General features: G+C 42.2%; 2 protein-coding genes across 2 annotated transcripts; one reads left to right on the top strand and one right to left on the bottom strand.

Moving 5' to 3' along the window:
* The first annotated feature begins 310 nt into the window (after positions 1–310).
* wdr83 (WD repeat domain containing 83) lies at positions 311–5182 on the top strand. The gene is made up of 10 exons (XM_058381617.1): positions 311–645; positions 1149–1269; positions 1383–1488; positions 1578–1626; positions 3249–3375; positions 3487–3554; positions 3639–3747; positions 3933–4047; positions 4254–4406; positions 5043–5182. Exons 1-9 carry the CDS (start codon positions 543–545, stop codon positions 4398–4400), a joined length of 945 nt encoding a protein of 314 aa, XP_058237600.1. The 5' UTR covers positions 311–542; the 3' UTR covers positions 4401–4406; positions 5043–5182.
* LOC131347519 (persephin) lies at positions 5024–5317 on the bottom strand. The gene has a single exon (XM_058381619.1). The coding sequence runs from the start codon at positions 5315–5317 to the stop codon at positions 5039–5041; it is 279 nt and encodes a 92-aa protein (XP_058237602.1). The 3' UTR covers positions 5024–5038.
* Positions 5318–13751: the final 8434 nt, after the last annotated feature.

Genomic DNA, 13751 nt, shown 5'->3' with positions numbered 1-13751 from the left:
AAGCCCAGGGTTTCTTAATGGCTATATAATTAGGAAAGGGGAATATTCATTTTGTTTATTTTCTTTATTAAGTTTTATTTTCTGAAGAAAAAAAAACCCCTAAGTAATGCTACAAAACGCGCGTGCAGACTCCAAGTCAGCAGGGGCGCAAAAGTTTATGAATCTACTCCGAGGTGACGTAGTTAAAGGAATACAGAGGCTGTGTCTCAATCGGCACTCTGTCTTACTAAGTAGTGCACTGAGTAGATCCAAGGTACCGTTGTACTTAGGCATACTACGTAGTACGGTAGTGTTTTATTTAAGACGCAGCCATGAGCTTAAAGACATGGCGGTAGCAGCTGATTTAATCTGTAGACTAAATGTATTAAGCGTTTAGTAGTTCTATATATTGAATTGAAACTTTGTGTTAGTGAGAAAAGTGGCTCCTGCAAGTAGCTTTACGGAAAGAAGGTCGTTTTGAGTCGAAGCACAGCTCCGGTTACTAAATGTTTAGTGTAGTTTAGCACGGCTAAGCTAAAGCAGAGTGAGAGGCTGAGAGAGTGATGGCGTTCCCCGAGCCCCGGCCGCAGCCTGACCGCCTTCCGCAGCACCTTCTCCGGACTGTAGACTGCCAACAGGGCGCCGTCAGAGCGGTGCGCTTCAACGGTAAATAAACAAAAAAGATCAATAAAACAGAAGTTAAAATAAAAAGAAGTAGAGCTATCGAGTGTTAAAATGATTATTTTAATGATTAGGGGACCCGTTACGTCACTCTTAAACATACTTTAATAAATAATAAAGCTAATAAAACTTGAACTAGTTTTATCCTAGTAAATGTAATTATTTGTGTTTATATTTTTGTTCTGAAATTTATTAAAATAAAATAGACCCACTACACCAAATTGCTATAATAATAATAATAATAATAATAATAATAATCCATCCGTTTAACAAATTTTAAATAATTATCAACTTGCTGTGAAGTTCATAAATAAAATTGTTCAGTGATGTGTAGCAGAATATTAATAATAATATAAATAAGGAAATGTTTGGTCAAGTGAATGTGTTTTGAGAACATTTAAAAGGATAGAACGTGAAAGCCGCCATGGACATTATTAATCAGTACAGCAGTCTATGTTGTAATAAAATGGTTTTAAAATGTTTTCCAGCTGATGGGAACTACCTGATGACGTGTGGCAGCGATAAAAGCCTGAAGCTGTGGAGCGCGAGCCGAGGAGCTCTGCTGAAGACGTACACCGGCCACGGCTACGAGGTGCTGGACGCGGACGGGTGAGAGCTTCACCTTTAACCTGGTGATGTTTAGTGTGTTTGCGGTAGGATTAGACCCATGGTGGAGAATTGCACTTGCTCAGCGGTGTCCTCTCTTGTCTGTATCGTCACAGGTCTTATGATAACAGTCAGCTGTGTTCGTGCAGCGCAGACAAGACGGTGGTCCTGTGGGACGTAGCGACCGGGCAGGTCACCCGCAAACTCCGCGGACACGCCGGGGTACGAGCCGTGTGACGTTACTATTGCTACATGCGAAGCTGCACACTGCTGCACTGAATAGTATTCAATCACTTCTCTTCTTTCTGTAGAGAGTGAACTGCATCCGGTTCAACGAAGAGGCCACCGTTATGCTCTCGGGTGAGTCCGTTTAACTAGAGTGACCGCTCATGTTCCAATCACCTCGTAGTTACTATTAACCCTTTCGCATTCATATTACCCCGGGGAAGTTAATGCCTTATATGTTCATATAGTTTTACAGTCACCTTTTTTTTTATTAAGTGTATTGCTGTTCATTTTTGTTGTAGAATTCTAATATATAAAATTATAGTAATTTCATAAAAGGTCATTAAAATTTAAAATATTGTATGTGTTTCTTATGTGTACGTGTTAGCATTAGTCAAGTTTTCTATCCTATGAATCAAAATCTGACCTCCATAGAAATATTTACACGTTTTTTTTTTGTTTTTTTTACTTGTAGGCCACATTGCTTAGCTTTCCTCCTTATTAAGCCTTATGCTTTCTAAATGAAAAGTCGACACACGGCCGAGATGCCACATTAACGCGAAACTTCATGTGGTCGTAATCTATTGGAGGGAGGTGGATTCTTGTAACTCTTTGTGTACACAATAGAAGAATTCACTATTGTAACATTCACCAAAAACCACATGATGTATCTCCGCCATTTTTTTGCCAGGACGTCCAACAGGATAGTAGGAGATGTACTGATCAATCTTGTAGACTTCAAAGTTGGAGCAATAACCGGTGTCCGATTCACAGAGCTCCCATACCTCGATGCCCCGTTTGGTCGGTTTTGCAGGCATGTATTGTCAAAAATGCGCTCATCCTTTGAAACCAATCCTAGCTTCATCTACACTGAAATGGCTTCCTAAAATTTCTCAGTCAGTAATCCCAACAATGGTCGTACTTTGTAGGGTGGATCGTCTCGGCCTGGTGCATTTGATGTGTCCCTCAGGTGAATTAGCTTCAAAATGTAGGTTTTGGCATGATGCTGGAGATGTAGGGATCACCATACCTTATATCTGGGCTCCAGTAATTCCATAATCTTGGTAGATGCTTAATTCCAAACATAATGTTTAATGTAAAGTACGCTCGGATTTCTCACGCATCTGTAGGCCGCCATATTGGATCCTGTCTGCCACTTGCACTGTTCAGCGTCCCTATTTGTTTCTTCAGCAACAGTCTTGTAGAATGATTGAGGCAAAAACAAGAAAACATGACCGAGCTTCTGGTGGTAGATTGTGTTTTGGACCAGTATTTACCACAAAGTTTACCTCACGAACTGGCGTCGTATTTCTCATCCACGTTGCCGAGATATTCTGAACTGCGTCTTGAATATCGTCACTTTCACTAAATGCTCCTCACCGGATGAAGAAACTTCCGGCACATCACTGTCGGGTTCATTTGACGATAACTCGCTAGTTTTTTGTTCCAATTCTTCCACATATTCTGGCGTAAAACCTTCAAAATCTGACACGCTAGTGTCCGACTCCATTGCCATCTTATGCTAATCCATTTAACACCTTCAACACACAGAAACTAGTATTTTTTTCCACTTTTGAATTTAGGCAGAAATAGGTTTAATCTCGCAAGTTCTCACTTTAGTACAAGAGTTTGATGATATCAAGCATATTTTCAGAACGATTAAATAAAGCAGGGGAAAACCTGTTTGAGTATTGCGGCGACGAAATTTTTCGCGGCCTAAATGCAAAAGGGTTAAATGAGACTCTGTGCGATTTTAGGTTCAATAGATGGCACGGTGCGCTGCTGGGACACTCGGTCCAGAAAGATGGAGCCGATTCAGAAACTGGACGAGGCGCGAGACGGCATCAGCAGCCTGAAAGTGGTTGCGCACGAGCTGCTGACTGGGTAAGAACCAAACTCATCATCAAATGTCAGATGCGCAAGGTGATGTGAATCTTGAATGATTGACAGTTGCATAGGTTTGTTGAGCTAATCAAAATGCCGTGTGTGTGTCAGTTCTGTGGACGGCCGGGTGAGGCGCTACGATCTACGGATGGGCCAACTGCACGTCGACTTCATCGGCAGTGAGTGTTATAAATATTTGGCAGGTTTAGGAAGGTCTCTGGGAAAGTCACTTATTTGTTTCTGCATGTTTGTGTGTGTTGCAGGTCCGATCACGTGTGTGTGTTTCAGTCAGGATGGTCAGTGCACCTTGAGCTCCAGTCTTGATGCCAGTGTGCGTCTGTTAGACAAGAACACTGGAGAGCTGCTGGGAGAGTGAGTCTTACACACACACACACACACACACACTCTCACATGCACAGAGTCAATGAAAGCAAGTGTAATTTATTCTGCACTCACTGGTCACTTTATTAGGTTATGGTGCTATATGTGTCTCTACTATCAGGTAGTGTTTCTGGGATTCAAGACAAGATTTTTGTGTGTGTTGTATTGGTACACAGATATACAGGACACCAGAATAAAGACTACAAGCTGGACTGCTGCCTGTCTGAGAAAGACACTCACGTGCTGAGCTGCTCTGAGGACGGTCACGTGTACTGCTGGGACCTGGTGGAGGTGTGTGAGGGACATGAAACACCCCTAATACACACACACACACACACACACACACACACACACGCACAATAACTCTTAACACACCACCAGGCACCAGGAAATCCTCATATGCTGCAGTATTAAATGTCTAACTGATGGCTTAAACAACAACATTTTTATTCAGCAGTTTCTCTCTGGGATTAATAAAGTGATTGATCTCTTATTAGGGCTCAGTAACCCTGAAGCTGCCCGTCGGGAAAGCCGTGGTCCAGTCGCTGTCCTTTCACCCCACAGAGCCTCGCTTGCTGACAGCCATGGAGGGGCGTGTCCAGATCTGGGGGGCGGAGCCAGAGGAAATGGACACGGCTGAGTAAGACACGGTGAGAGACTTTACACAACCTGGATCTGTTTCACTCGCACAAAGTAAATGGTGCAATAAAAAGGCACATTGTTTATATATATTTCTGACTAATAAGAATCAGTTTAGGATTTGTTTTTGAAAATTCATAAACTATTAAAATGCTAAATTTATAAATGAAAAATACTTTCTTTTTTTTTTTTTTGATAATAAAGACAAATGTAACATCTTTATTGAAACTGAACACACTGTATGTACACAGCCGAGAGGAACAACAAAGACTAACAATAAATATAAAAAGACTTTCTTTTAAAAAAGAAAAACAATAAATAAATAATTTACAGTACATAAATATATTATAAGTCTGCTTTCAACCGCTAATTTGTTCGGACCCCGCAATCCCTCAGCTGTGTCTTACCGCCATCGCAAGCTAAAGCCGAACTTTTCAGCGTCACTAGCGAAAGAAGCCACGTCAGTATCAAGAGAAAGCAAGAGGCGCGTTTGACACGCAGCGTGTTTGGATACGCGGTCAGCGTTATGTTACCTGCTGTTCTTAAACACGGGTCTTATTTACAGCCTGAGCGTTTTTTTTTTTGTTTTTTTTTCCCTTCTCTCCACCAAATACGAATGTTCATATCGTTTTGTTTTGTTTTTTCAGCCGACGCAGGAGCAGGCAGAGGCGGAGAGCTTCTCGACCTTGTGCCAGCGGTGGGCGTTGTCGAGGAAGGCCATGTCCTCGTGGCGTGTGGGGCGGCAGCATGGCGCGTGGTGCCAGGTCTCGGTGGGGGGCAGAGCGCCGCTCAAGCGCAGATTGGTGAGGGTGAGGTCGTGGTTGGACGGCACACGCGGGCACGCGCCACTGCAGTACTTGAACAACACCATTTCATCCGAGTCGTAGCCGAGCCCCAGGTCCCGTACCTGCAACACGAACATGTGGATTCAGGGAACTATAAACATCTGTATTAAGGTGGTTAAGATGTCACGGTGTACCAGTAGACTGAAACCTCACTGCTGACTTCAGTACACCAAATTAACATGCAGTTTTCATAATTTCCTGTTGCTCCTAGTACATGTTGGCTATCAATCACCAAACATCATGTTATTGCTGACCAGAACTACTGCTCCTTGGGCAGTTTTGGTGTTTTAAGTCATTCCTCACAGCCACTCTCTCTATCATCTGTCTTTGAAAGGACGCTAATTAATTAGGGCTTTTCCGTTATATAAATGATTTTTTTTTTTTTTTTCTGTAAAAAGATTTTGTAATAAATTTCTTCTTTTAATTTTAACTCTCGGCTTATGTGTTTTTAAACGGCTGATTAATACCATAGGACAATGATTTGTCAGACTAGCTCATCACCCCGTGTAAAACACTTTATATAGATGTGATATCTGATATGTGTGACGTCTCGAACCTGCAGCAGAATCGAATGAAGTCCACACGGGTCCTCTGAGCTGCGGCGTGAACGCAGCACGCTTCCTCCCCAGCGTCTCCCCGATCCGTCCCGCTCCTCTCGTTCTTCTTCTCCTCTTCCTTCTCTCCTCGGCTCATCTGGGAGGCCCGATTCAGAGTAAGTGGTTTGTTCTTGGATATCTGACGCTGAAAGATGAGGACACAGATTCCTCAGTCCATAGACAATCTGTCTGTTCTGTGGTGCTATAAAACAACCTTTAGAACCTATTGGAATGTGTAAATGCATGTACACACGCATATATATATATATATATATATATATATATATATATTTTTTTTTTCTAAATGTAAAAAACAAACTAAAAATAATCTGTGAGAACTGTGTATTAGTTATTGTGTAGGTGTTTGAAGTCCTAACACTTTAGCATATAAAATGTAAATCTATATTCACTGCTGTAAAAAGTTGACATTTTCAAATGATTTTTAATTGAAGAAAAGCAATAAAAATACATACAAATTTTCTAGAAAGCAAATAAGCATTCTGCCCACTGTCCTGTATCTGTAATGCTAAAATAGTCTTACAAAAATACATTAAAATGTGCTAAATTAAATAAAAAATTAGATGGGGTAAAAAAAAATGATTCTGCTCCCTTCTTTAGAAGGTCATGACCTTTTTATTGGACTTACCCAGTAGCGTGTGCAGCCAGTGTCCCTCTCCTACTTGAAAGCAGAACAGCAGCATGGAAAGCTTCAGAAGAGAACACATCTTTCTTTTCCCGTCCTCTGTATCTTGTCTCTGCCTTGTCTTCAAGGTGAAAAAGTGGATGATGCTGATGTGTACCAGAGCCTGCTTCATATATGCTTGTCTCAGGAAGATGGGGGCTTGGCTTAGCCCCGCCCCTTCTCACCTGTGCTCGGGACAACGCTGATCTTTTCAAAAATATATACCGAAATGGCATAAATATCGATTCGCAGGTGTTTTCCGATGCCCCGAGCACATGGGAGGCGAGAATAAATCATTTAAAGAGTTTTGAAGCTAAATCACATAAAGCTGTTTGCCGAAGAGCGGGACAAGGTGTCTGCGATCTTAATCCGTCAGCCAATCACACTCCAGGGCTTGATCTGAGCGGGATGGTTCATATTCGGGACCGGCGTTCGGGTCGAGCACACGTGACCTGCTGATCAAAGGTTGCAGATGAGGAAGTAAACGGGTTAAATCCATGAAGACAAGACAGACCGAAGGATAATAATTAAAAAAGAACACGGCAGACCACGGTTAGATATCTTCCTGGAAACATTCCGAGAACGATGACTGACTTCTGAAATCCGAACATAAATTCAGGGATTTTATCAGAAATGTGCCTTTTCCCCCTACTTGCAACATTCCTAAAGTAGCTCTGAGGAGACTAATGCCGAAGGAATTGTGGAATGTGTCTGACTGGCAGAAGGATTGCAGCACGGTCATATGTTCCTTGTGCTTTATAAGGTTATGCTCAGGGGGAAAGACGCTAAAAAAGTGTGGAGATGTCTGCCATTTTTCGTGTTCTTATCCTGCTGCCTTTCAGTTTTCTGATAACTCGCGACTGTTGACCTGCTGACCTCAGGAACTTTACACCTAACCAATCTTTGTTCAATGTTACAGATGACCAAAAACTCACCCCCTCTTGTTTCAAACCTACACACAGACTAACTGCAAGACTTTTGGTAGCTTCCAAGGGCCCAAACGTTTTAAAACATCATAGCTTTACTATCTTGCTCCAGTATTTTCATTTCGTTATGTAGCAGACACACATTTAAGGAGCCAACAGTGATCTAGAAGTAAGTTTCCACCAAGGAAACATGGTGACTGATGAGCTTGCTGTCAGACTTGCTTGGAATTTAATCTGGACTCAGTTGTAAAGAATCCTTTGGCAAAGTGAGGGTTTCCACATTTGAGGTTGTCACTTTATTGTGACTAGTCATAGAACTCCTTGCCTCATTACTTTATGGAAAAAAATCTGCCATAACCTAGACTCTACCTAGAGGAGTCCGTCCAACAAAGCTTAGTCGGTACCCTTTTGGTGGATGGTACTGATCTGTGAAGCAATCAAGAGGTCAAGTGTAACACACTACATGATGTTGCCATCACCATGCAACACTGTATGATTCATGTTCTCAACAGCATTAGGCCAGTTGTAATGCTTTTTGCCAAACAGTTTTGGTCTCATCAGACCAGAGCCAACCATATTTTCTTACAGCCTTTTGACATAAAAACGAGGTTTCATTAATTCAAGAAGTTAGTTCCTGTTAGCATTTACTTGATTGCAGATTGCAGTTTCCTTGAGTAAGGAAAAGCCCATGTACCCAAGATTCTAACTTCAATTACAACTATCAAATCTATTGTTATAAAGAGAAAAAATGTAAAAAAACAAAAAAAAAAAAAGGTATTTATATACACACATTGGATCAACGCAAACTGCTGTCTAGTGACTTCACCCACAGCTTAACAGGACACCATAAAAAACCTGAGCCTTAGAGGGAAGCTTCCAAGCATAATGCAACACCATGGAAACCCATCCATCACCCACAGGATTAGATTCAGAACTTCCACTTTCCACTGCTGTTCTCCTGATGTTGGCCCAGAGCTAGCTCATGCTTGCTGCGCTTTGTCTGGAGTACTGCACGACAAAACGGCTAACACAGAGTCTCTGTTCTGTAGAAGTTTGTGTCATCTGCATATTAAGGTCCAAAAATGTCTGTAGAAAGCCCTGATCAGTTAATTCAACTGCATTTCTGAAGCTTGTGTTAATGACTAGATATATGCAAAAAAAAATTAACTGTGGAATGGGGTGCTCCAGAAAGCTCTGTGATCAAAGACAGACACCAAAAAAAGATTCCGTGATCAGAATCTATTGTAGTGCCCTGCATTACTTACACAAATCTGCCCTAAAATTAAGACCACCTGCCTAGTAATATGCGTGTTCCCCCCGTGTTGCCAAAATAGCTTTGACCTGCCGAGGCATGGACTCCACAAGACCTCTAAAGGTGTTAGTGGCAGATTCCTAAAGTCCTGAAAGGTGCGAGGTAGGGCCTCCATTGATTGAACTTGTTTGTCCAGCACATACTACAGATGCTTGGTCGGATTGAGACCTGGGGTTTTGGAGGTCACTCCTTGAAATCCTTGTCAAATTCCACAAACCATTCCTGAACGAATTTTGCACTGTGGCAGGATTCATTAGCCTATTAAAAGAGGCTACTGCCATTAGGGAACACAGTTGCTATGATGAGATTTACTCACAGTAACATCAATACGAGTGCCAGGGCCCAAGGTTTCCCAACAGAACATTGCCCAGGGAATCACACTGCCTTCACCGACTTGCCTTCTGCCCAAGATGAGTACTGGTGCCATGTCCTCCCCAGGAAAGCAATACACATACCCCCAGCCATTGTAGCTACAATGTGGTGCTTCCGGTGGTGGACGAGGAAAGCATAGGCACTCAGATTGGTCTGTGGGTATGCAGCCCCATAGGCAGCAACCTGCGATGCACTGTAGTGTTTAACATTTTCTGCGAGTTGTGCTCCAGTAACTATTTTTGAGATCAGACCAGATTTAAAATAGCTTTGGGTACCCATGACCCTGTCATAGGTTGTCCTCCCATATCTTGGTCTTCTCTAAACTGTTGCCACAAAGTTAGAAGCACACAATCATCTAGGATGTCTTTTGTATGCTGTAGCATTTTAGTTTCCCTTCACTGGAACCAAGCTTGTTCCCGCATGACACTGGCCTTGTCCATAAAGCAATCTCCATGAAGATATGGTTTGCAAAGTTTGGAGTGGACCTCAACCTTGCTGATCCCCTTTGGGATGAACTGGAATACTAAATGTACCCCAGGCCTCTTCCTTTCTGTCCTCATTAATGAATCTTGGGGCTGAATGACCACAAATTCCCTCAGCAACATTCAAAAGTCTAGTAATCTGTCACAGAAGAGTGGAGGTTCTTTTAAGTTAATTTGTCTTTATTTTTCACATATACATTACTGCACAGTGAAATTCTTTCTTTGCTTATCCCATCCTTGGGGGTTGGGGACAGAGCACAGGGTCAGCCACGATTGCTGAGCCCAAGGAGCAGGTGGGGTTAAGGGCCTTGCTCAAGGGCCTAATGGTGGCAGCTTGGCGGAGCTGAGCTTTTTTTTTTTTTGAACCCCGATCTTCCGGTTAACAACCCAGAACCTTAACCACTTAAGCTACCACCGCCCCTACAGTTTCTGACCAGCAAAGGGGGAAAAAATCTGGAATGGGCCATTCAAAAAGCACATATTGGTGTAATGCTCATGAGTCCACATACCTTCAGCCATATAGTGTATAATGTGTATAGTGTATAATGCAGCTCAGAAACTGTTGGAAGTGTCTAAAGATTCAAGTAACTAAATGAGGTGACATCATGACCCCATTATCATCCCTTGGTCGGAAGGGACTGAAATAAAGATGGGGTTTCCATATATTCCTGCTGCACATCTGTCTATTTTTATCTACTTCAGCCATATGTCTACCCACAGATCTTATCTTCGACCTGGTGGAAATGATCAACATTGAGGTAAAGAGAATTGTTCTTTTTTGACAGTGTGTAGAAAACTTTGACACCAACTGGATCTTAGCTTCTGGATCTGATTAAATCATGAAATCTGGCTTAGTTCAATCCAGACATTAAAACCCAATCTGTTAATTTTTGTCAAACGAAGGGGGTCAGTAGACTGTTGAGTAGAGTGCGTGTCAACAAAGTGAATGTCTGAAAACTGGGACATAAAGAGAAGAATCCATCCAAGCTTGTCTTAATCTACCTGCTGTATATTAAGTCCACTCCTCTCTTTTCTGTTAACTGCATGTTTTATAGCGTGAGGGTGAGCTATTTTTTCATTGTATGACACTAATATGAGATTCCTGCCATTCTGCACGCAGACAGGCCAAGATTCCACAGTGTCTGTGAAAGGGCATGCCAAAAGGCTTGCTGTATCTTCCACTGTACTCCTCCTCATGGCTTTGCTTCTTGCAGGAACTCACGGAAGGAATGTTTTCTTCTCCTTCATCTTTCTCTCTCCAGGGAAGGATTTAGAAAAGATGAATGGCTATTCTATCTCTCTCTCCTTGTGTGAGCTGTCCATCTGTCTGGCCTTTAGTCTTTTGTCTGTCCTATCCACGGGGAAAGCCGTCGCATATGAGGGTGTACTGAAACATGGACGCTTTCATGTATTCATGTTGTAAAGGGAAAACATTTTCCCAGAGCTGGATTCTGTAAAGAAAATGGTTCTTGAACTTTCCAATAAAAAAAGCTGTGTTCATCATCAAAGCCTTTTGGGTTTTGGTGACTAGTTATAAATTCCTTTGCCAGCTGAATCGAATGAAGAACGTGAAAACGTCAGTCTCTACAAAGCAGTGGTCTTTCTGGAGATGAGTGTGACTCAGTCTAAAAACCTAACTGGATTACGTTACGAATAAAACATGCCATGCTGTGCTGTTAAAGGAAAAAATCCAATACCAGGGTGCTGTGATGTGGAAGAACCATTGTTCTGTCACCAGCCTCTCATAGTTCTCTGGACTGCTGTTCCCAGTGACGTTAAACTATTTACTGTAGACAGTAGATCTGTTCTGCAAGTATATGATTTCTTGAACATACAACTCCAAACATACAGGAACTCTAATGCATCTAGTGGAAACTAGAGCTAAAATATCCTTGGAACTCTGTCCCAAATGTCTTTACCTCTCATAACTGAGTATGTACTATATTGAATTTGTCTTGCATTGCATTTTCAAATTGGTGATGCAGCAGGCAGCTTCCTCAAAGATCCAGGGTTATTGGTTCCATCCTGTGCTCAAGTTACTTTCAATACTTCGGGGTGGGTTTCCTCCAGGTAGACCAGTTTCCACCCATAGCCAGTAGGTGGATTGACTATACCAAATTGCCCTTTGGTGCCAGCTTGTGTGTGTGTGACATCCTTTTATTCCATCGAAATTTATTTTTGCCAAGTACTCTCTTGTAACCCCTATGAAGAACAGTTAAAGAACCTCCTCGGAGAGCACTTAAATTTGTATGGAGTAGCGGGATTTTAAAAATTCTATCCAAACTTTTAACAGATGTAAACTGAATTTTAACAAAAGAATTTCCGCATCAACCCGCATTTTTGCTGTAAAGGGCCTGAGCGTATTGGTGCGCTGCTGAAATGGTGGCTGGTTGGTTCAGGAAGGCGCAGGTCTCATCTCTGGTCCATATAGGGTTCGTCTGCTTTGGGCAGGAATGCAGGGGCCGTAATGGGAAGCATTTTCTGGGAATTAGTTCGGAATCTGAAGCTCGCTGTGCGGCTGCTGTTTACGCCGTAAATTTGACCCGGCAAACCTTAGGCGGCGGACAGCGGCCGGCCTCCTCCACCGGCTTGAATTATCCCTCCTCCATCTCTCTGTTCCATCACTCCATCCAGCATCACTTGTCTACAGTGGCTCGAATGGACTTTTGGAGGAGGGCAAGACTGGTTCAGTTCCATTCTCAGATTTGTGTGATGGTTCGCATGTTAGGAACTTAGCGATAGTTAAACTACTGTTTAATTCACATTCTAAGAAGGGGTTTGAACCTGCGACCATGTGGTAACATTTGTGCACAACTGGTAGCGTCCATACTCTCAGAACCCCAATGGGGAACCATTTTCAGTCACTTTGTTACTCTGTAACTACATTGTTATGGAGTTGTTGGCACGGTTGGTCAGTTTTCACTGCCCCCTTTGTCTTACATATGTTTTATATTGGATAAAACAGTCCAATAGTATGTTGCTATTTCTACCACTTTAAGTAAATAAAAAAAAAAAAAACTTTTCTGAGCTTTGCTGTGTTGGTAGGCACTATGTTTTTGCAGTATGGTTACTTTGCACAAAATGACATTTGTCTAAATGGAGCCATCGTATTTTGGTGGAAGATGACCGGTGATATATACGGTACAATGTCTGTTTTGATTTCTTTTATAAGCATATGAATGAAAGCCTGTCGTATCTGAAAAGTAAAAGATAGAAAATGCTTCAAGAGACAAATTCCAGAGATCTTCTATCAGAGACGACTAGACAGAAAGGAATGGGAAAGTCTTTGCGTTATAACTGGTAGTCATGGCAGAGCTGCTATAAATGGATGTCTGCCAGATTAAGAATGAGCGACTATTTTATGTCCAGTGGTCATGCCAAGTGCTGATCTTAATTTCCAGAGGGATTTCCCAGATCCTCAGTTTTGCTTTGGGTGGACAATTCGTTAGTACACTGTACTGATTAAGATTATACAGTTAAGATCAATAACTGAATGAAAATGTTATGGATGCCCAAAGCAGACAAAGCAAAAAATATATATATATAGAGAGAGAGATCAGCCATATCATTAAAATCACCCCTTGTGCCACCAAAACATCTCTGATCCAGTGCTGTAGGATCTGGCACCAAGGCATTAAAAGCAGATCCTTTAAGTTGATTAAGGTAGGGCCTTGATGGATCAGAGTTGTTTGTCCAGCACAGAAACACAGAGTTAAACTCTTTGCCTTTTCTGAATGTATTGTCTTGCTGAAAGCGGCTACTGATTTTTCGGGAATGCCGTGAAGCAACGGTGTAGTTTGGTAAGTGATATGTGCCATATCGTACATGAATGCCAGGACCCAAGGTTTCACAGTAGAACCTTGGCCAGAGTGCCATACTGCCTCCATCAGCTTGCTTTCTTCCTGTGGTGCCATCTCTTCAACAGGTAAGCAACATACACACTTGACAATATAAAAGAAAACATTTAGACCAGAATATAGACCCGGCTACGTTCTTCCATGGCTCTGTTAGCCAGTTCTGATGCTCACAAGCCTACTGTAGGTGCTTTTGGCAGTGGGTAGGGGCCAGCATGGACACTCTAACCCATCTGCACCTATTAAAGTTCCAGAGGATTTGCGATTTCTGACATATTCAAACCCAG

This window comes from Hemibagrus wyckioides, linkage group LG27 (assembly GCF_019097595.1).
Source record: "Hemibagrus wyckioides isolate EC202008001 linkage group LG27, SWU_Hwy_1.0, whole genome shotgun sequence".
Classification (NCBI taxonomy): domain Eukaryota; kingdom Metazoa; phylum Chordata; class Actinopteri; order Siluriformes; family Bagridae; genus Hemibagrus; species Hemibagrus wyckioides.
This window is presented reverse-complemented; position numbering and strand designations above follow the sequence as displayed.

Bases quoted from the DNA above. Each gene is read 5' to 3' on its own strand.
- wdr83 (XM_058381617.1), top strand. From the start codon at position 543: ATGGCGTTCCCCGAGCCCCGGCCGCAGCCTGACCGCCTTCCGCAGCAC. The intron at 1,270-1,382 runs GTGAGAGCTTCA...GTATCGTCACAG, and splicing joins GAGGTGCTGGACGCGGACGG to GTCTTATGATAACAGTCAGC. The intron at 1,627-3,248 runs GTGAGTCCGTTT...GTGCGATTTTAG, and splicing joins GGCCACCGTTATGCTCTCGG to GTTCAATAGATGGCACGGTG.
- LOC131347519 (XM_058381619.1), bottom strand. From the start codon at position 5,317: ATGTTCGTGTTGCAGGTACGGGACCTGGGGCTCGGCTACGACTCGGAT.